The sequence below is a fragment of the Heloderma suspectum genome, chromosome 11 (assembly GCF_057233095.1).
Source record: "Heloderma suspectum isolate Gila_16-S chromosome 11, 16-S_ref, whole genome shotgun sequence".
NCBI classification, from domain to species: domain Eukaryota; kingdom Metazoa; phylum Chordata; class Lepidosauria; order Squamata; family Helodermatidae; genus Heloderma; species Heloderma suspectum.
The window spans coordinates 17,659,888-17,682,686 of record NC_139468.1 but is presented as its reverse complement, the minus strand read 5'-3'; the positions used below and the strand labels follow the sequence as shown (position 1 = coordinate 17,682,686).

General features: G+C 48.6%; 1 protein-coding gene across 3 annotated transcripts in view; it reads left to right on the top strand.

Annotated features, from left to right (window-relative positions):
- AP3B2 (adaptor related protein complex 3 subunit beta 2) overlaps positions 1 to 22,799 on the top strand; it is a 76,085-nt gene that overhangs the window by 3,926 nt on the left and 49,360 nt on the right. The window contains exon 1 of one of the 3 annotated variants that reach the window (XM_084817045.1): positions 13,553 to 14,148. The exons of 1 other annotated variant lie outside the window; for it this stretch is intronic. In XM_084817045.1, coding sequence (XP_084673171.1) covers positions 13,919 to 14,148 — 230 coding nt within the window. In that variant the 5' untranslated portion in view covers positions 13,553 to 13,918. Of the gene's footprint in view, positions 1 to 13,552; positions 14,149 to 22,799 lie in introns of those variants that run through there. One more of the 3 variants, XM_084817044.1, reaches the window with a different exon arrangement.

The window sequence follows — 22,799 nt, the reverse complement described above, 5'->3', positions numbered from 1 at the left end:
GGCTCTATAATTCCTTTCCCGGGTTTACATGTCTCGCCTTTTCTTCCCTTGGAGGCGGCAGCTGCGAGAGCCAACCAGCCACTTCCATGGTGTGGATGAGAGCGGCACTGGTACATTGGACAGCTCACTGCTCTAAGGCAGCCTGGCGTGATGCTTCCTCCTTCCACAGTAGCAAAGTGACTGGCGTTTCCTTTTCCTCCAGCCCTCCAATGAAATCCAGCTTCCCTTATGGGAGTGGGCTCTGATCTCTTCCGCAGCAAGGGTTGCACTTTCCCTTCCCTTCCCCTCCACCGTATCTGATTAGCTTTGGAGACGGTTTGTTGCGCACGAGCCCTCTGGGTTGTTGTAGACAAGCCTTCCCCAACCTGGTGCCCTCCAGATGTGCTGGGCTACAATTCCCAGCATCCCCTGGATGGTGGGATTTGCTGTCCGACACATTTGGAGGCCAGCAGGTTGGGGAAAGCTATTGTAGATTGGCGACGTGGAAGCCTCTGCTGTTCTTTCACTGGCTAGCAGCATCACCGATTTAGCTGTCTTTATGTAACTGGAAGGGAAGAAGGCACGGGCAAGGGCAGGCACCCATGTGGATGCTGCAAGCATTCATGCGATTTTTTCACATGGGGCCATGCCATGTAGTGCTGCTACCGCATGGACCCTCTGCATCGCATAGAAAGTTTTTGTACAGCTACCAGAGGCTTGGCTGTGGTCAGGGGTGTTGCTAGGCCCTTAAAAGATTTGGGGCCCTTTGGACACACATCTGCATTAAAAATGGGATATGCTAATTTATATCTATATATGCACATTTTAATTGCTAGGAATTAAAATTTCAAAGGAGGCAAAGCCAGCCAATTAATTCCTCAGCCAAACCATCTCAATTAAAATAAACATTTCAGTTAATTTGTACCCTGCCCCAGATAATTCCAAACCAGTGGGAAAAGGTTTTCTCCCCCCTAAGCTTAATTGCCATGCAGGAAAAAAAGGGGGGGATGTAGCTTGTGGGAAGGGGAAAGTTTACCTTCCCCCCAAAGGGATTTGGCCCATGGGCTGAAAGAGGTTCCCACACCCGTCGCCGATATAGAGTGCTGCTACCGCGTGGCCACACTATCCAGTCCTTACAACAACTCTGTAACGTAGGCAGTTTTTGTCCCCATATTGCAGATGGGGGACTAAGGTTGATAGTGAGGTGGCTTGTGAGCCTATGCCCACCTTGTGAGTTCATTGTAGAGGAAAGAGGTGAACATCCCGACTCACATCTTCTGTATGAACCATGGTGCCTGTTCAGCCATTTTTTGTTGGCTCTTGCCCTGTGTCTGTGCAGTGCCTGGTCCCACATGGGTCTTGAAGAACATTGTACCATGAACATTTGAGTATATTACAGTATAAAGTAACTGCTAAAGTAGCAGTTACAGGAACTGTGGGGGAAAGCGACCATGTTGTACTTGAGTTCTTGGTTCTAAGGGAAGCAAAAGCCGAGTGTAGTCAAACGCGTACCCTGGATTTTAGGAAAGCTGATTTTAATAAACTCAGAACAATGATCAGTAAGGTCTCATGGCAAGCGATGCTGACAAGAAAAGGAGTCCAAGATGGGTGGGAGCTTTTAAAAAAGGAAATTCTCAAGGCACAATTACAAACCATTCCAACAAGAAGAAAAGGTGGAAGACAACAGAAGAAGCCAATGTGGCTTCACAAAAAGCTTAGGGATGACCTGAAAACAAAAAAGGACACATATAGGAAGTGGAAGGAAGGCCAAGTAACAAAGGAAGAGTACAGGCAGGTAGCACAGAATTGCAGGGATGGCGTCAGCAAGGCTAAAGCTGAGAACGAGCTGAGGTTAGCGAGGGATGCTAAAAGCAACAAAAAGGCTTTCTTCAGCTACGTGCATAGTAAAAGGCAGAGGAAATAAATGGTGGTTCAGCTATTAAATAAGGATGGCAAAACGATAACAGATGACAAAGAAAAGGCAGAGGTGCTCAATTCCTACTTTGGCTCAGTCTTCTCCCAAAAGAGGGTCTATGACCCCCCTGGCAAAGGCGAAGTGTAGGCTGAAGGGGCAGGATTGCAGCTTGAGATCGATAGGCATATGGTCAAGGAACACCTAATGACTTTGAATGAGTTCAAATCTCCAGGGCCAGATGAACTGCATCCTAGAGTCATAAAGGAACTGGCAGAAGAACTCTCAGAACCGCTGTCTATTCTCTTTGAGAAATCATGGAGGACGGGGGAAGTGCCAGATGACTGGAGGAGGGCTAATGTTGTCCCTATCTTCAAAAAGGGTAAAAAGGAGGAACCTGGGAACTACAGATCAGTCAGTCTGACATCATTCCCTGGGAAAATTCTGGAGCAGATGATAAAGCAATCCATCTGGAAGCACCTTGAAAACAATGCCGTGATTACTCGAAGCCAACATGGATTTGTCAAAAACAAGTCCTGCCAGGCAAATCTGATCTCATTTTTTGATCAAGTAACCTCCCTTGTAGACCGTGGGAATGCTGTAGACATCATATACCTCGACTTCAGCAAAGCTTTTGACAAAGTGCCCCATGATCTCCTGATGAGCAAACTAGCTCAAAGTGGGCTTGATGAAACAACGATCCGGCGGATCCACAGTTGGCTACAGAATCGGACTCAAAGAGTGCTTATCAATGGGACCTTCTCAAACTGAGGAGAGGTAACGAGTGGGGTACCGCAGGGCTCAGTCCCGGGCCCAGTGGTCTTCAACATTTGTATTAATGACATGGAGGAGGAGGTGCAGGGAATGCTGATCAAATTTGCAGATGACACAAAATTGGGCGGGATAGCTAATACTTTGGAAGACAGAAACAAAATTCAAAGTGATCTGGATAGACTGGAGCGCTGGGCAGAAAACAACAGAATGACATTTAATAGGGATAAATGCCAAGTTCTGCACCTAGGAAAAAGAAACCAAATGCACAGTTACAAGATGGGGGATACGTGGCTCAACAACACTACAAGCGAGAAAGATCTTGGAATTGTTGTCGATCACAAGCTGAATATGAGCCAACAATGTGATGTGGCTGCAAAAAAGGCAAATGCTATTTTGGGCTGCATTAATAGAAGCATAGCTTCCAAATCCCGGGAAGTACTAGTTCCCTTCTACTCAGCACTGGTTAGGCCTCATCTGGAGTACTGTGTCCAGTTCTGGGCACCACACTTTAAGAAGGATGCAGACAAACTGGAAAGGGTTCAGAGGAGGGCAACAAAGATGATCAGGGGACTGGAAACAAAGCCCTATGAAGACAGACTGAAAGAACTGGGCATGTTTAGCCTTGAGAAGAGAAGACTGAGGGGAGATAGGATAGCACTCTTCAAGTACTTGAAAGGTTGTCACAGAGAGGAAGGCCTGGATCTCTTCTTGACCATCCCAGAGTGCAGGACACGGAATGATGGGCTCAAGTTACAGGAAGCCAGATTCCGGCTGAACATCAGGAAAAACTTCCTGACTGTTAGAGCAATACGACAATGGAACCAATTACCTGGGGAGATGGTGGGCTCTCCCACACTGGAGGCGTTCAAGACGAGGCTGGACAGCCATCTGTCAGGGATGCTCTGACTTGGATTCCTGCATTGAGCAGGGGGTTGGACTCGATGGCCTTGTAGGCCCCTTCCAACCCTACTGTTCTATGATTCTATTCATATGAGTAGATGAACTCCAGGAAGCTGTTTTATAGCAAGTCAGGCTATTTGTCCATCTGGCCTAGGATAGTCAACTCCAGGAGGCCGAATTTAGCTTTGGAGAAGCTCCCGGGGGCCGCTTTCCAGTTGTCAGTGGAGCCGCAGGCAAAAGGGTGGGGCCAAAAATACTGGCATATTTTAGCTCAACTTCTTACTTCCAGTAACTGCGCCCTAGGAGAGGGGATGTCAACCTTTTAGAAGGGGGAAAACACTCAAAATCCAGGAAACCACTAAGCACTCCATGGTCATGGGGAAGGGGGTGGGGAACACTGGTGGGCCAGGACTGGGACCCCAAGCAGGCCAGATGTTGCCCATGGGCCAGAGGTTCAATACCCTGGTTTACTGTGACTGGCAGCACCTCCAGGGTTTCATACAGAGGTCTTTTCCACCAGCTGCTCTCTGGGCCTTTTAACTGGATTGAACCTGGGAGAGACTTCTGCATGCAAAGCGCCTGCTCTGCCCCTGAGCTGCGATCCCCTCCCTTATCCTCTGCTCCAGTCTTCCCCAATCAGTTGCCCAAATGTCTTGGACTGCAGCTCCCATCATCCCCAGCCACATATGGCAGACAGCAGGTTGGGGAAGCTCAACTGTGGTTTCCCACAGTTTGAAAATAGAACAGGGGCTGAGCCTCTGGAAGAGGCAGAAATAGGAACATAGGAAGCTGCCTATGACTGAGTCAAAACCTTCCGTCTAGCCCAATGTTGTCGACACTGTCTGGCAGCAGCTCTTCAGGGGTCCAGGCAGGATTCTTTCCTCACCCTACCTGGAGAGGCCAGGGATTGAACCTGGGACTTTCTGCATGCTAAGTATGTGCTCTGCCACACCGATCTACAATCCTTTGCATATTTAGACAGAAAAAAGTCCTACAGCTCCCAGCTGGTGCTTGTGGTTGTAGGCCTTTTTTCTGTCTGAACATGCATAGGTTACATCTTAAGTGTGTTTAGGATTGTAGCTTACAGTGCCATCCTAGACATGTCTACTCAGAAGTAAGCCCCATGGTGTTCACTGGGCTTACTCCTAGGTAAGTATATATAGGATTGCAGCTTTAGAGTGCCTCCCTGAAAGTAGGTGTGTGTGTATATATGTATATGTCAAGGGCTCCTTGGAGGCCTCTCTCAGTCTAATCCAGTAGCCAAGTCCAGACACAGACAAAGGGATTCTTTTCAAAGCTTTATTCCTCTTTTACAACTTAACAACTCTACCGTTAGCAACTGGATATGAGCAGCACAGTACCTATGCCCTACGTTGGAACAGTTGGTCCCCGTTTGAAAGGGAATTACTGGCAGACCCCTGAATTTAAGGACTAGGGAGAATCCCTCCCCTTTTCCCTTGAATCCTCTGGGTGCAGCCGTTGTTTGCGCGCCAACCGGGCACTACGCCTCCTTTCCGCTCCCTCCATTTGGTGCCGCTGTCGACATCGCGCGTCCATCGAGTCTGCTTCCCGCGCTCTGTCACTCCCAGGACTGCTATCTATGCTAGGAACGCTGGTGGGAGGAATCTCCATCAGCAGTTGGCCCTGGGAAAGAGGAGCGCACTCCTCTCCCAGGAGCGACTGCCGTTCCTCAGAATCAGAACTACTGTGAGATTCTATGGGCTCAGTGTCCACCCTGACAGTATATGTATCTGTGTCTAGAAGCTTATCTCATGGAACAACAGGATAGAACAGAGCATAGAGATGTCTGTAGCAATCCACTAACAAAGACAAGTATGGCATGGGCAGGAGGCATATTGATCAGCATGTTCTATGTTACATCGAGTGTAATGTGAAGATCTTGCAAGTACAAATTCACACCTAGTGTAGCCTTGACGCTTACACAAGTCAGTTGTGAATGCCTTGCTATTCCCAACGTTACAGACTACGTGAGGGGTGGCGGAGACAGGGGAGCTAGGCTTATTTGCTTCCTGAGGAGGTCTGACAGCATGTGGGTTTGGAATGCTTGGGAATATTACGCCACGTAGCCAAGAAGTCTTTTTGGTTCTGCTGATGTTTCTGGTGGCTAAGCAAGCTTTAAGCTAACAGGACAAATTACTCCAGGCAACCTGAGACAACCTATGTTGGTCACTGGGGAACTGGGACTTGTGTTGACTGTTATTCATATAGCATCAGCAGTTTGCATGATGTGTTATGTAACAGCAAGAAGAGACATCTCTGCCCCGCAGAGCTTACCATCAAAAATGTGACACTGGGAAAGCAGCAGAGGTTGGTGAGGAAGAGGGACACATTGACTTCAGATACACATCTTGAGGCTTAATAACTCTGCAGAGTTTTGTGGCATCTTAAAGACTAATACATTTATTATGGCATAGGCTTTTATGGACTAGAATCCACTTCATCAGATTCATAGAAGGATTCATAGAATCATAGGGTTGGAAGGGGCCTACAAGACCATCGCCCCTTCATGGATCACTGCCTTGTTGTGGCGAAGGGGCTTGCGTAACTCAGTGAAGCCATAAGCTATGCCATGCAGGGCCACCCAAGACGGACAGGTCATAGCGGAGAGTTCTGACAAAATGTGGTCCACTGGAGAAGGAAATGGCAACCCACTCCAGTATTTTTGCCAAGAAAACCCCATGGAACGTATCACAAGGCTAAAAGAGATGACGCCGGAAGATGAGCCCCTCAGGTCGGAAGGTGTCCAATATACTACTGGGGAAGAGCAGAGGGAATTTCCAAGTAGCGCCAGAAAGAGTGAAGCAGCTGGCTGATCATGATCAGATCAGATCATGAGCTTCTTGTTGTAAAATTTCGGCTTAAATTGAGGAACATTTTGTGCAAAGACGGGCATGATAAAGGACAAAGAAGGCAGGGACCTAACAGAAGCAGAGGAGATTAAGAAGAGGTGGAAAGAATACACAGAAGAACTATACAGGAAAGATCTGAATGTCCCTGATAGCCATGATAGTGCGGTCACTGAACTTGAGCCGGACATCCTAGAGAGTGAAGTCAAGAGGGCCTTAGGAAGCATTACTAACAACAAAGCTAGTGGAGATTACAGTCTTCCAGCTGAGCTATTTAAAATCCTAAAAGATGATGCTGTTAAATGATTGCTGATTGCTGGGAGAATTATCAACAACCTCTGATATGCAGACGATACCACCCTAATGGCAGAAAGTGAAGAGGATCTCAAGAGCCTCTTGTTGAGGGTGAAAGAGGAGAGTGGAAAAGCTGGTTTGAAACTCAACATTAAAAAACTCAAATCAACCCTGACCACTCATTGGAAGGACAGATACTGAAGCTGAAGCTCAAATATTTTGGCCACCAAATGTGAAGAGAAAGGTCATTGGAAAAGTCACTGATGCTGGGAAAGATTGAAGGCTAAAGGAGAAGGGGACGGCAGAGGATGAGATGGCTAGATAGCATCACCGATGCAATGAATATGAACTTGAGCACACTCTGGGAGAGAGCGGAGGACAGGAAGGCCTGGCATGCTATGGTCCATGGGGTCACAAAGAGTCGGACACGACTTAACAACTGAACAACAACAGGACCATCGAGTCCAACCCCCTGCTCAGTGCAGGAAGCCTGATTCCCAGGCAGTCTCCCATCCAAGTACTAACCAGGGCTGACCCTGCTTAGCTTCTGAGATCAGATAAGATCGGGCACATCCAGCCCTTTGATACATGCTTCTAGTTCATGAATGCTTGTGCCATAATAAATTTGTTAGTCTTTACAGTTCCACAAGATTTTTCTGGATATTTCTGCAACAGCCTAACCCCTCTGGAAATTGTACTATGGCTTAGTTTCAGTATGGTATGAGGGTTTAGCCTTCAATCCTAAACATGCTTACTAGTGAGTAGATCCTATAAGAACACCAGGAGATTTAGTTTGCGCTGCAAAGGGTTGCTCCAAAGGCATTAGGGAAAACGTAGGATTTGAACATAGGATGTTGCATTTTACAGAGCCTTGATCTATCTAGCTCAGGATTGTCTCCTGCAGGGGTGAGCAACTTGTGGCCCTCCAAATGTTTTGGCTTACAACTCCCATCAGCCCTAGCTAGCATAGCCAATGGTGATGGATCATGGGAATTCTAGGCTGAAACATCTACGGACTGGGAGCAGCCCTCTAAGGTTTTAGACAGGTGTAATTCCTAGCCCGCGGTGGCTTAGTGGTTAAGGGGCCGCGGTGGCTTAGTGGTTAAGACGCTGAACTGCAGACCGGAAGGTCGGCAGGACAGCAGTTCAAGACCCGAGTGCCGCGTGACGGAATGAGCTCCCGTCTTCAGTCCCAGCTCCTGCCAGCCTAGCAGTTTGAAAGCAAGAAATTGCAAGTAGATAAATAGGTACCACTTCGGCGGAAAAGGTAACAGCGTTCCGTGCACCTCGGTGTTCAATCATGCCAGCCACATGACCACGGAAGCATCTTCGGACAGCGCTGGCTCTTCGGCTTAGAAACGGGGATGAGCACCGCACCCTAGAGTCAGACACAACTGGTTGGGGACACCTTTAATTCCTAGCCCTACCTGGAGATGTCAGAGACTGATCCTGGGATGTTCTACCACCCCATAGAACATCCCAGGATCATCCAACGTCCATACCACCCATGTGCTCTACCACCCTTGCTTGAAGGGAGAGAGAATGGAGGTGGGGGTGGGCAACATCACAAAGGGCTTTAGGAGAAATCTGCAACATAATCAAATGAGTTCAGATTTCTGTGAATCTGATCCACAGATTCCACAGCAGACTGGCTTTTCCCAAATTGCATGGATTCCGTGGACTTGCAGCCTGATTTTTTACTTTCTGGAATTTTATTCAGTCATTGAAAAATACGTAAAAATACGTAATTTTTTAAAAAAAACACCAGCTGAAAATGCACATTTTACCCATAGGCTAAAGCATGAAAATGCACATGGGGGGGGTGTGTTTGTATACTTCAGGGGAGATTAACGCAAGTGTGAATTTGCACAAATCTGGGAAATGGGAAAAAGTCCAATTCTGTCAATGAGCGGACAACGGAAAAAAATCCTGACATGGATTCCTGCATTGAGCAGGGGGTTGGACTCGATGGCCTTGTAGGCCCCTTCCAACCCTACTATTCTATGATTCTATGAAAGGCACCTAACAATCTGTGAAACGGAGATGGAACGGATCTTACAAAATCTGTACATCCCTAGTTCAGGGAAGCAGTTCCAGTCTGTTTCTTCCTGACTGCAGGCTGGCTGGGGAGCTTGTTGTTGTTGTTCAGTCGTGTCCGACTCTTCGTGACCCCATGGACCATAGCACGCCAGGCCTTCCTGTCCTCCGCTCTCTCCCGGAGTGTGCTCAAGTTCATATTCATTGCATCGGTGATGCTATCTAGCCATCTCATCCTCCGTCGTCCCCTTCTCCTTTTGCCTTCAGTCTTTCCCAGCATCAGGGTCTTTTCCAGAGAGTTTTCTCTTCGCATTAGGTGGTCAAAATATTTGAGCTTCAGTTTCAGTATCTGTCCTTCCAATGAGCACTCAGGGTTGATTTCCTTTAGGATTGACTGATTTGACCTCCTTGCAGTCTAGGGGACTCGTAAGAGTCTTCTCCAGCACCACAGTTCGAAAGCATCAATTCTTCGGCGCTCAGCCTTCCTTATAGTCCAGCTCTCACAGCCATACATTACTACTGGGAAAACCATAGCTTTGATTAGACGGACCTTTGTCAGCAAGGTGATGTCTCTCTCTGCTTCTTACTATGCTGTCTAGGTTTGCCATAGCTTTCCTCCCCAGGAGCAAGCGTCTTTTAATTTCATGGCTACAGTCACCGTCTGCGGTGATCTTGGAGCCCAAGAAAGTAAAATCTGTCACTGCTCCCATTTCTTCCCCTTCTGTATGCCAGGAAGTGATGGGGCCGGATGCCATGATTTTAGTTTTTTTAATGTTGAGTTTCAAACCAGCTTTTGCACTCTCCTCTTTCACCCTCAACAAGAGGCTCTTGAGATCCTCTTCGCTTTCTGCCATTAGGGTGGTATCATCTGCATATCGGAGGTTGTTGATAATTCTCCCAGCAATCTTAATTCCGACCTCTGATTCATCCAACCCGGCATTTCTCATGATGTACTCTGCATATAAGTGAAATAAGCAGGGTGACAATATGCAGCCTTGTCGTACTCCTTTCCCAATTTTGAACCACTCAGTTGTTCCGTGTCTGGTTCTTACTGTTGCTTCTTGACCCTCGTACAGGTTTCTCAGGAGACAGGTAAGGTGGTCTGGTACTCCCATCACTTTAAGAATTTGCCACAGTTTGTTGTGATCCACACAATCAAAGGCTTTAGCGTAGTCAATGAAGCAGAAATAGACGTTTTTCTGGAATTCTCTTGCTTTCTCCATGATGCAGCGAATGTTGGCGATTTGATCTCTAGTTCCTCTGCCTCTTCGAAACCCAGCTTGTACTTCCGGTAGTTCTCGGTTCGCATACTGCTGAAGCCTAGCTTGTAGGATTTTGAGCATCACCTTGCTGGCATGTGAAATGAGAGCAATTGTGCGGTAGTTTGAACACTCTTTGGCATTGCCCTTCTTTGGAATTGGAATGTAAACTGACCTTTTCCAGTCTTGCGGCCATTGTTGAGTGTTCCAAATTTGTTGGCATATTGAGTGCAGCACTTTAACAGCATCATCTTTTAGGATTTTAAATAGCTCAGCTGGAATACTGTCATCTCCGCTAGCTTTGTTGTTAGTAATGCTTCCTAAGGCCCACTTGACTTCACTCTCTAGGATGTCCGGCTCAAGTTCAGTGACCGCACTATCATGGCTATCAGGGACATTAAGATCTTTCCTGTATAGTTCTTCTGTGTATTCTTGCCACCTCTTCTTAATCTCCTCTGCTTCTGTTAGGTCCCTGCATTCTTTGTCCTTTATCATGCCCATCTTTGCACAAAACGTTCCCTTGAGATCTCCGATTTTCTTGAAGAGATCTCTAGTCTTTCCCATTCTGTTGTTTTCCTCGATTTCTTTGCATTGTTCATTTAAGAAGGCCTTCTTGTCTCTCCTTGCTATTCTCTGGAACTCTGCATTCAGTTGGATATATCTTCCCCTTTCTCCCTTGCTTTTCGCTTCCCTTCTTTCCTCAGCTACTTGTAAAGCCTCATCAGACAGCCACTTGGCTTTCTTGCATTTCTTTTTCTTTGGGATGGATTGAGTTGCTGCCTCCTGAACAAAGTTACAGACCTCCGTCCATAGTTCCTCAGGCACTCTGTCTATCAGGTCTAATCCCTGAAATCTATTCCTCACCTCCACTGTATATTCATAAGGGATTTGATTTAGGTCATACCTGAATGGTTTAGTGGTTTTCCCTATGTTCTTCAATTTCAGGCAAAATTTTGCAAGAAGCAGCTCATGATCTGAGCCACAGTCAGCTCCAGGTCTTGTTTTGACTGACTGTATGGAGCTTCTCCATCTTTGGCTGCAAAGGACATAATCAATCTGATTTCGATATTGACCATCTGGTGATGTCCATGTGTAGAGTCGCCTCTTGTGCTGTTGGAAAAGAGTGTTTGCTATGATCAGCGTGTTCTCTTGGCAAAACTCTATTAGCTTTTGTCCTGCTTCATTCTGTACACCAAGGCCATGCCTGCCTGTTATCCCAGTGATTTCTTGACTTCCTACTTTAGCATTCCAATCCCCTATGATGAAAAGGACATCTTTTTTTGGTGTTAGTTCTAGAAGGTGTTGTAGGTCTTCATAGAACCGATCAACCTCAGCTTCTTCGGCCTCAGTGGTTGGGGCATAGACTTGAATTACTGTGATGTTGAATGGTTTGCCTTGGATTCGTACTGAGATCATTCTATCATTTTTAAGATTGTACCCCAGTACTGCTTTTCCCACCCTTTTACTGACTATGAGTGCTACTCCATTTCTTCTAAGGGATTCTTGCCCACAGTAGTAGATATGATGGTCACCTGAATTAAATACGCCCTTGCCTGTCCATTTTAGTTCACTGATTCCCAAGATGTCGATGTTCAATCTTGCCATCTCATGTCTGACCACCTCCAGCTTACCTTGATTCATTGATCTGACATTCCAGGTTCCTAAACAATATTGCTCTTTACAGCATTGGATTTTCTTTTCACCACCAGACACATCCACAGCTGAGTGTCCTTTCGGGTTTGGCCCAGCCGCTTCACTCTTTCTGGCGCTACTTGGAAATTCCCTCTGCTCTTCCCCAGTAGTATATTGGACACCTTCCGACCTGAGGGGCTCATCTTCCGGCGTCATCTCTTTTAGCCTTGTGATACGTTCCATGGGGTTTTCTTGGCAAGAATACTGGAGTGGGTTGCCATTTCCTTCTCCAGTGGACCACATTTTGTCAGAACTTTCTGCCATGACCTGTCCGTCTTGGGTGGCCCTGCACGGCATAGCTTATGGCTTCACTGAGTTACGCAAGCCCCTTCGCCACAACAAGGCAGTGATCCATGAAGGGGGGGGAGCTTGTAGCCAAGGGGAAAGACAGGCCGCCATCAATGGTTGCCCAGAAGGGTCAGGCCCCTTAAACACGACTGTGTTTTCAGGATGTGCCTTAACTTAGTTTAGGGTGCAATCCTATGCATGTTTAGACAGAGAAAAGACCTACAACTCCCAGCATTCCCCAGTGGTCCAGGTGGGATTCTTTCCTCGCCCTACCTGGAGATGCCAGGGATCGAACCAGGGACTTTCTGCATGCAAAGCAGGTGCTTTACCCCACTGAGCTATGAACCCTGGCAGTGACCATGTACATACTAAAATGTATGCTAACTAAAAATGGCCTGCTTTCTTCCTATCACTGGTGTTGATAACAACACTTTCCCTGGCAATATCTCATGGGATTCTGTTGTTCTAAAACTGACAGAGAATTCTCCCAAGTGCCAACTCCTCCTCTTTGCATGAGGCTCCGGAGATGATCTGACACATTTTGGGTTATTTACCCAAGAATGTCTTCCTTGGTCATCTCTATTGCCTGTGGGAAAGATGAGCAAAACTTTTAAATTTTACTTTTGGAGAGGAAATCTAGAGCACAATCCCATGCATGCTTACTTGGAAGTAAATCCCACTTTTCTCAATGGAACTTACTCCCTATGGCTGCAATCCTATTCATGCTTACCTGGGAGTAAGTCCCATTGGACCCAATGGGCTTACTTCTGAGTAGACATATCTAGGATTGTACTATAAAATCACAATCCTATGCAACCCCTCACAGGGTTGTTTTGTGGATCAAATAGGATGGGAGCAGAGCTAAGAACTATATACACTGCATGTCTCCAGACTTTTTTTTTCCCTGCAACTACTCCAGGCATTTCTATTGGCCATGCTAGCTGGGGCTGATGAGAGTTGAAGTCCAAAACATCTGGAGTGCACCAGGTTGGGGAAGACAAAGGGCGGGATATAGAAACGTAATGACAAGACAAACAAGGCCTGTGGGGTTTTAGTACTTTCGGAAAGGCTGATATGTGAACAAAGGCGCATTCTGGTCTGGGTTTGCCTCCCCCCCCCTACCTTATAAACTGAGGGCGCAATCCTGTGCACGCCTAGACGGGGAAAAGTCCTACAGGTCCCAGCATTCCCGAGCCAGCAGGGCACACCATGGGAGTCGTAGGGCGTTTTTCTTAGGGTTGCGCCTTGAGTCGTTTCATCCCTGCCGCCAGGCGAGGCGAAAAGCGGCCCTGCCCGTTGGCTCCCCGAGCGAGGCGGCGCCTCCGCTGGCGCGCTCCGGCTCCTTCCCCGCGGCGGCGCGGCGCGGGGGAGCTCCTGCGCGCGGCCACCAGGCGGCGCAGCGCCTGCCGCGCCGCGGGCCGGCGTCTGGAGTTGCCGGCTTCCGCGGCGTCTGGTTTCAGGGGAGAGCGGAGGGGACGGCGCGCGTCGGCGGGCTGCGGGCGGAGTGGCTGGGAAGCGCCCTGAGCCCCGCCCCCGCCCCGGCGAGCAGCGAGTCGAGCGGGGAGGCGGCAGCGACAGCGGCGGGGGACTTGCTAACGTGGCCGGCGGGGCGACTGAGCGCGACGCGGCCACTTCGAGGGGGACGCCGGGCGGGCCGGGCCTGGCACGGCACGGCACGGCGCCCCCACGCGGCCCGGGCCCTGCCTCCTGGGACCGGGGCGCTCGTGAGGCTGGGGCCCCGCGCAGACCGCGGCCGGGGGGCCTCCTCGGCGGGGAGCTCCGCGCGCGCGCGCTCGCCGCGCCGCCTTTGTCCTGCGCGAGGGGCGGCCTGAGCCGCCGAAGCCGCGCCGTCCGCGCGCCCCTGCCCTGCCCTGCCCTGCCCTGCCCTGCCCGCGCCTCTCCGAGCCGCCTCGGCCATGCAGAAGCTGCTGCAGCAGCTGCCTGCGAGCGCAGCCAGCCTGGTGAAATCCCAGCAGACGGGCGCGGGCGAGGAGGCCAAAAGCCCCGTCCTGGTGCCCGACGGCGCTCCGCAGGCGTGGTACAGCACGCTGGAAGGCGACGAGCTGAGGCTGCTCAAGGCGCCCGACCGCGCCGCCGCCCCGCAGCAGGAGAGCAGCCTCGACGGCAGCGTCGCACAGCCGCTACGGTAGGGCAGGCGGGCCGAGGGCGCGCGTCGCTGCCCGCCCGGGATCTTTTCCCTGCGGCCGTTATTCATTCATTTTGTTATTTGTTACATTTATGTACCACTTTTTCCGCCAAGGAGCCCAAAGCGGCCCATATGAGCCTCCTCTGCCCTGTTTTGTCCTCACAACAACCCTGCGAGGTACGTTAGGCTGGGGGTCACTGACTGAGGTCACCCAGTGAGCTCCATGGCCAACTAGGGACTAGAACCCGGGTCTCCTGACCAGAGTCCAACATTCTAACCGCCACACCACATTGACTCTCTTTCAGGTCAAGGATTCAAGATTATTTTTACAGGGTCCCCAAATGTGTGTTGCCCTTTAAGGAACGCAAGGGGGCAGTTCCCTGCCCCAAGGAGTTTACAATCTAAGAGATTGATATAGGGGAGATGGAGGCCAGGTTAAACAGGGAAAGATGTGTTCCTTTGGGGAGGATCATTTAAACCAGGTTCACTACCTCTTAACTTTCAGTAGGTTGCAGCCCTTATACACGCTTAGTCCTATTGGGCTCAGTGGCGCTTGGTTCCAAGTAGACACACGTACAATCACCTTTTGAGGGGCGTGGTCCTCGGGTGTTTTTGTAGAAGGATGGATTCTTCCCTCTCCTCTGACCCTTTTGATGCATGCTTAGGAATGGTGTGAGAATGATAGTCTGTGACATCACTATTCTGGGGTTAGTTAATGCTAGGACTGTTGCACCAAAAAGGCAATAGTTCTGCAGGGAAAAGGGTACTTTATGTTTTGATGGTGGTTGCATCTGTCACAGCAGGCAGGCACCATTTTAGTACTGCCATTCTTCTTTCTCATGTGCAAAAGGGGATGCCTTTTTTAAGGTGCCCCTTGCCACCTGCAGTTCTTATTAGTAGTTCTATTAATATCTTTTAAAAAACATCCTCCCCAGTTAATTAGGTGCACCCTTTTAATTGTTCAAACTATTTTTAAGTGGATTAAGCTAACCAATTGATTGGCTAAGGATGCAATTTTCAACTCACTTACCAGGGAGTAAATCCCATTGGAAACACTGGGATTTGCTTCTGAGTAAACATGCTTACGGTAGCACTACATATGTCACAGCCTTAGTTACTATCAGGTTATTGGGTGGGTTTTTCCACCCAAAGGAACAAGTTCTTGTCTGTCTCCTGATATAGGAGAGAGGTAATGATATGTGATTTGTAGAACTTTTTAAATACTTTTAGAAATGCCTTCCTCCAATTATTTGGAGCTGAGGCCATAAGCTGCCTTTAAAATCATTGCCACACGTTTCTGTGAGATCACTAGTTCATATCCCGTAGCTCCCTTTTGAGCTGTTTTAGGTTTTTCATGCAGGAAAAACTTCTGGTTCAAATCCTGCTGCTCAGCCATGGCTCTCTGGGTGGTCTTGGTACTAATTGCTTCCTCTCACCCCACAGATTCTACCACACAGAGTTCTGACAATAAATGGAATAAGAAATATGAAGCCATTTTGTACCTCGAAAACTACCGTAGAAACTATAATGGCAACAATACACAAGATAGGTGGCGGCACTGGCAACAGAGAGACCTGGCTGATGGGCTAAACCAGTGTTTTATGCAGCAACAGGCTTGGGGTGATGGGAGGAGGCACATTAGAAGCTACATAACGTAGCATATGTGCAACCCTTGGCAGATGCAAGGGAAGTACAGTCCCTTGGACTTGCAGTTATGAGGACTGAAAGAATGGATGTCTACCTCCACCCTTCCCATCATTCGATGCATGCCTCTGAGCAGAGCAAGGAATCTAACTGGCCTGATGGGTGGTTCACACCTGACTACAAGTCTCAATTTCTCTAGGCTTTATTTATTTATTTCATTTATTTCATTTCTATACCGCCCAATAGCTGAAGCTCTCTTGGCTTGAGATACCTTGCCACTGAATGTGTGAACAGACTCCCCTGACAAGGATTCCAAATGGAGCTTACTTTTGTGATGGTTGATTCACACGCTCAGATCATTGTTCGATGCTGCATTCGTCCAATGATGAACGCGTGTGAACTGGGCTCTTGTGCACACATAGAACCAAAGAGCTGGAGGTGTTCTTAATTAACGTCAAATAAAAGTGGGTGACTCTTTTTGTTTCATTTAGGGTGCAGTCCTATACATGTTTAGACAGAAAAAGTCCTACAACTCCCAGCATGCCCCAACCAGCACAGGATTGCATTTTTGATGTAATTTTAAAGGGTCCAATTTCTGTCTGTTATCCACCCAGATTCCCTGGCCTTCTACCATCTTGACCAGGCATTACTGCTGGAGACAGATTGGGGAAAACTGCAAGGCCAGTCCTACCGTTAGGCGGATGAGTCAGCTGTCTCAGGCAGTTGCCATGAAAGGGCAGCATATTGTTGGTTACTGTTGTTGTACCTCTATAACCAGGGAGGAGGAGAGATGCTTGTGAAATTGTGTGCTTCAGGTGCCAAAGTAATTTGACCAGCCTTGGGCACCATGTACTTTGATCTGGGGTGGGCAACGGGGTGCCATTTACTGCTCTGCCTTGGGAAGCTAAATGTCCTGGAGTCACACTAGCCCTGGGAAAATGCATTGGCTTGGATCAAATATGGTGGAATCCCCCGCCCCATCACCATCCAAAGGGGGCATGAAATGGGTGTGGTCAGAAGCTGCAGGAGCCATATAGAATAAGAGAGGCTGAACAGAAGCTGGAAGGCTTTAATGAGGAAATGGCTACCGCCAAGGTATACAAGCCACCATTTTGCATTCTCCCAGGCTGTGTCTGGCTAGGCACTGGTAGCTTCCCGCAGGAGATCGCCAGCTGGCTGCACACACTCGCATCTAGGTGCTGAATGCCTGGTGTGGACATGTTGGCGTGGCTGAGTGCGGGGCATGTGAAATGCCTCACGCTGACGTTGCTGTAGCAACTGCCTCTGAGCCACGGCGGCGTCTCCCTTTCATTCTGCTGTGAATGAATTCCTGGTGGAGATAAATATTTCACAGACTGCTGTGGGTTTTGGTTCCTTTTGTGTGGACAGCTCGTGAGGATCGAATTTCCCTTCATGCCTCTGTCTCTCTCCTGTCTTTGGTCCTTTAGTCTCCCCTGCCCCAAGGGGGAGCCTCTTGTGGAAGAGTCATTGCTGTACACCAGCCTTCCCGAACCTGGTGCCAATGGCCATGCTGGCTGCAAATGATGGGAGTTGTAGTCCAGCACATCTGGAGGACACCAGGTTTGGGAAGGCTCTGTGCTCATGAACTGTGGCCTACAAGGGTGTGCTCACACGTGGTTCACCAGCCATGTTCCCGCTCCAACCATATGTGTGAGAATGTCCCTAGACTTGCCTCCTCCCATGAGCCCTTTGGCTTTGCCAGAGGCATCATTCTTTGAAAGTCTTCAACAGAGAGAAGGAGCTGCCTTGGGATTTGTTCCTTTCGTTCTAATCTGACATTAGTGACAAAAGTATCACGATTGTAGTCTTCATCTACAAACATAAGATCTATGAAGCCCTATATTTAAATCTATTTAATAATAATATATGGCTTGAGATCGCTCTAGCTAAAAATTCGCGTTCTCCCATATGAAGTGCTCAGGTTTTAAGATCTTCCAGGGAGGCACTTCCATGGTTCTGCTGCCATCGGAGGCATATTTGATGAGGACGTGACACAGAGCCTTTTCGGTGGCTTCTCCTGGGCTCAGGAACTCCCTCCATGAGAAGCTAGGTCGGCTTCCTCTCTGTTGTCTTTCCATCGGCAGGCAAAGCTGTTTTTATTTAGGCAGGCCTTTGGCATGTAAGCTTTCACTGGTTGGGTGCTGGCTCTGTCTTTTACTGTTGTGTTTTGAACTGATGTGTTTTGATGCAGTGTTTTAACCAAGATTTTGTTTAAATCTGGATTTTATTATTGTTAGCTGCCTTGAGTGCCAGTTTTTGATGGGAAGGCAGGCTGTAAATTTAATAAATAAATGTAGGGTTCTCATGCTGTGTTCACAGAAAGTTATAGCTCATGGTTCCAACACCCTTACAGAAAGAATCTACCACCGGTCTGTTTGTGTCCTGTTACGCTGAGATAAAGCACTTTTTCCTACGGAGGAGGAAAGTATCCTTGCACGGACAACTCCTCCCATTCGCTCTAGTAGGCAGGGCCAACAAAATTTGGAGATGCAGGTACACCACCTGTGGGAGTGAGCCCCTCCCAGTCCTGGTTTTGCCTAGCTGTGGCTGGTAGGACACTGACGGCGCTCCACCTCCACATCTACCTTCTTTTCTCCCACCTTTTACCTCCCATCCTTCCTGGACACTTCCCCCCACCCCCTCCCCAGCCAGGGAAAGGAAAGGGACTGCCAGAATATTCACACACGGATACAGGGAGGATCCAGAGCTCTCCTACCACCTCTTCAAGGATTTTTCAGACCGGGGTTGGAACTCCTTGCTGTTGGAACCTTCCTCCAAGCTCAGCCCCAGGGCTGATTGTAAAGGTTAAGCAAGCAGTGTAAGTGAATTCTGTGATGGCACCCACTTACAAATATGGGTAGTGCTTGGAGCAAATGAGTGGGGAAGGATCATCGCTCAGTGGTAGAGCTACTGCACTGCGTGCAAAAGTTCCCAGATTCAGTCCCTGGCATGTCCAGTTAAAGGGATCAGGGAGTAAGTGATAGGAAAAACTCTTCTCTGCCTGGGATCCTGGAAAGCTACTGCTAGTCAGAATAAACACAGGGCTAGATGGAGAAATAGTCTGGGCCTGTATAAGGCAGATTCCTGTGTCTCTAGCACAAGCCAGGGGTCTCTGTCAATCCCGCTACCTAAGGGCCAAACTACATGTTATGCCTATTGTGTAGCATGTTGCTACATCTTGGTTTCTTAGCAAAATAATTACAGGCCCAGAGTGCTAACATTCTTGCTTGGAATGCAGCACATGGTAAGGGGAGGGTTATCTTTTTGCCCCCCAGCCAGGTCCTGACTGAAAATGCTCCCCCCCCCCCCGTGCATGGCTTGGAGCTCTAAGAAAAAAGTGCCAACCTGGGTGGCGGGTGGGGGGGGACGGACCTGTAATTTATCAAGAAACTGAGATGAAGTTAAATGCTACACCAGATGTCCTCAACTTGGGGCCCTCCAGAGGTGTAGGACTACAACTACCATCTTCCTCAGCCATCACGCCCAACAACCACAGTGGCTGAGGATGATGGGAATTGTGACCCAACACATTGTGAGGGCTCCAGGTTGGGGAAGGCTGAGCCATGCAATTAAGCGTACTGTGTGGTTTGGGCCTGAGATTCATTTAATAAAGGTGGAACCTGGGAGGGTCTCCATGGAAACCCATGTCCTCTCATGGGGCTATAGGGGACGAGAGCAAGACCGATCTGAGCGCTCCTCATCTCCTGTTGTGGGATAGGACCCTGGGGTACAGGGGGTCGAGGTTTTTCTCCCGACCTCACCCCAGTCACCATAACAACCACAGATAACACGTTAGGTCTTGAAGTGAGGTTTAATATACCTCAGGTTTCTTTGATGAGCAGGATAGTCATAAAGTTTGTCATAGAGCCGATAGGCTCTCTCCTGCCAGTTAGGCCGATTACTTTGGAGGATTTTTTCCTTTTCATTCTCCCTTCCATTTTTGGGCCTCTGGTTCAGTGAGAGGGCTTTCTCAGGGCTTGTAACAAAACCAGGAGCTGCCCCAGTTTCTTGCAGCTTTGGGTTTCACAGCAGACTTCTCCTTTTCCTAGTTTGCTTTAGCACCATCTGCTGTTGTTTGGAACCAGCTGTTTGTGTGTGTGTGTACATGTATACACACAAACACAAATAATTGCAGATATATACGCACATGCACACAATCCTTTACATTGGCCCAGTGGCGGCTGGTGGCTTCGGTGTCAGTGGAACAGTGAATCCGCTCCGGTTTTCAGTCAGAACCTATCAGAACCCTAAAGGAGCTACCTGTTCTGACTGCAACCTGGAACGGATGCACTGCTCCACTGACATTGGAGCCACCAGCCAAGACTGGACCCCCCATCTCCAGTCTGGAGGACACTAGATAGGCAAAGACCAATGTACAGATGGGGATGATGGGAGTTGTAGTCTATCTACTGGGCACCCTTTGGGGAATACTTACATGGTTTGGAAGCTGTACTGAAGCCCAGTTCTAGGGCCCCCTCAGATCTGAATGAGACCCCATAGTGCCTACGTGCATTAAACTTTGTCCAGAGTCCCTGAAGACTCTGCAGAGGAGACCGCTCAGGGGAGGACTGGGTCAGAGGCTGTTGTTGGGGAAGGCCCAAGGAAAGGCGGTGTTGAACCTCAGGCCCCTGGGCCAGCTCTGGCCTGCCTGGAGTCCCAATACAAATGTTTCCCAGATGGCTATGCTACTTCCTCCCCACCATTGATCATTTGGTGGTTTCCCAGGTCTTGCACATCCTGCCTCCATTCTAAAAGATTGAAATGCCTTTCCTAACCCTTAGATACTGGCAGTATGAGCTTTAAGGTAAAATATGCTAGTACTTTGGTGTTTTGACCCTGCCCACTTTTGCTTTGGCCCTGCCCACCACTGGAACGCAGCCCCCGAGAGCTTCTCCAAATTGAATTCGTCCCCCAAGTTGATAGAGGTTCAACACCCTTGCTTTAAGTGCTCTGAGATGTGAAAAGATGTCTCCTGCCTTATTCCTTAGTTGTAAAAATGTTGAACAGACATCTTCGGCAATCTTTTGAATGGTGTATTTGCTACTTCAACATGTGGTGGGGTGGAGGGAATTGTGATTAAGGTGATGGAGGGAAAACCCCATTCCTCCCACTCCCCCACCAGCTTGATCATAATGGGGTAGTGTAACAGGGAGAGCCAGCGTGGTGTAGAGTTTTTAGCATGAGGCCTGTGGAGACCTGGATTCAAATCCCCTACTCAACTGGGTGGTGTTGAGCCAGTCACTAGCAGCTCTCACCGTAACCTACCTCACATAGTTCTTGTAAGGATAAAAAGGGAGGGGGAGAGAACCATGTACACAACCTTGAACTCCTTGGAGGAGAAGTGGAATATATATGTAATAAGGAGCAGAGAGCAAGAGGCATTAAAAGCATGGCTGTTTCTGGTCTTGGGGTGATTATTTTTGGTTTGCTCCAAGCAGGGCCATCATTTGCTGAGCGATGTGAAGCTTTATGAAGTGGTTGCCCAGCAGTCTCTGGTGAAAGAGTGTGCTGGCTACCTAGGAGCTGATCTGCAGGCTGGACAGAAGGCTAAAGTTAATTCTGTGCTTACAGAACAGTTTAATTAGCAATAACAATTCTATTGCCCATCCTTTCTCCAAGAACCCAAAGCTGAAGGATGCTATGTATTTATTTATTGCATCTGTGTCCTGCCTTTCCTCCTGGGAGCTCAAGGAAGTATAAATGATTTCTCCTCTCCTCTATGTTATCCTCACAGCAACAACCCTGTGAGGTAGGATAGGCTGAGAGATAGTGACCGGTGAACTTCCAGGCTGAGTGGGGGCTTGAATTTGGGTCTCCTCAGTTCTAGTTCAACATTCTAGATGTCAGGGTGGACACTGAGCCCATAGAATCCCAGAGTAGTTCTGATGCTGAGGAAAAGCAGTCGCTCCTTCGGGAGAGGAGCGCGCTCCTTTTTTCCCAGGACCAACAGCTGACGGACATTCCTCCCACCCACATTCCTAGTTTAGAAAGCAGTCCAGGGAGTGACTCAGCACAGATAGCAGACTGGGGGGGATGCGCGGCGCAGACGCAGAGAGCGGCGCCAAATGGAGAGTGCGGAAAGGAGGCGTAGCGCCCGGTTGGCGCTCGAAGAACGGTTGCGCCCAGAGGATCCAAGGGAAAAGGGGAGGGATTCTCCCTAGTCCTTATATTCAGGGGTCTGCCAGTAATTGCCCTTCAAACCGGGACCAACTGTTCCAACTTAGGGCATAGGGATGCTGCTGCTCAGATCTAGTTGCTACCTGTAGAGCTGTTAAGTTGTAAAAGAAGAATAAAGCTTTGAAAAGAATCCCTTTGTCTGTGTCTGGACTTGGCTACTGGATTAGACTGAGAGCCCTCCAAGGAGCCCTTGACACTAATGACTACACCATGCTGGCTCTCCTCACTCTACTAGGAAAGGGAGAATATAAAGGCTGGAGGTCAGGGCGGGGTAGAGGAGGGGGAAGAAGTGTGAGGAATGGCCTTTCCCGGCACGATCCACATACACAAACAGACATAGTCTATATCAGATACTAATAAGGGAGGGCACAATTGTTTTCCCCTTCATCCTTCATCCCCCTCTATTGTGCATTGTGTTTATTATCTTTATGATCTGTTAGTGGGGCTGCTGCCCATAGAGTTGGCCAGAGCAGCATCAAAACGTATGGTATGAGTTGGAGAGGGAGATGAATGTGGGAAGTTGCTGTAAATATAGTGAATTGCATCTCTGTTTGACCTCACTTTATAAGAATAGCATTTTTCTTCCTCTTTGTTGTCTTTTTCTTCCTTGTCTTCTTGTGCCCTCCCTCTTTCTTCCTCATCTTCCTGTTCCTCACCTTCTTGCTTCCTCCCTCTTTCTTCTTCTTCTTCCTCCTCTTTCTTTTTCTTCCTTCTCTTCCCTTTTCTTCTCCCTCTTCCTCTTTTTCTTTTCTTCCTCCTCCTCCTCCTCCTCCTCCCTTTTCTTTTTCTTTTTCTTTTTCTTCTTTTTC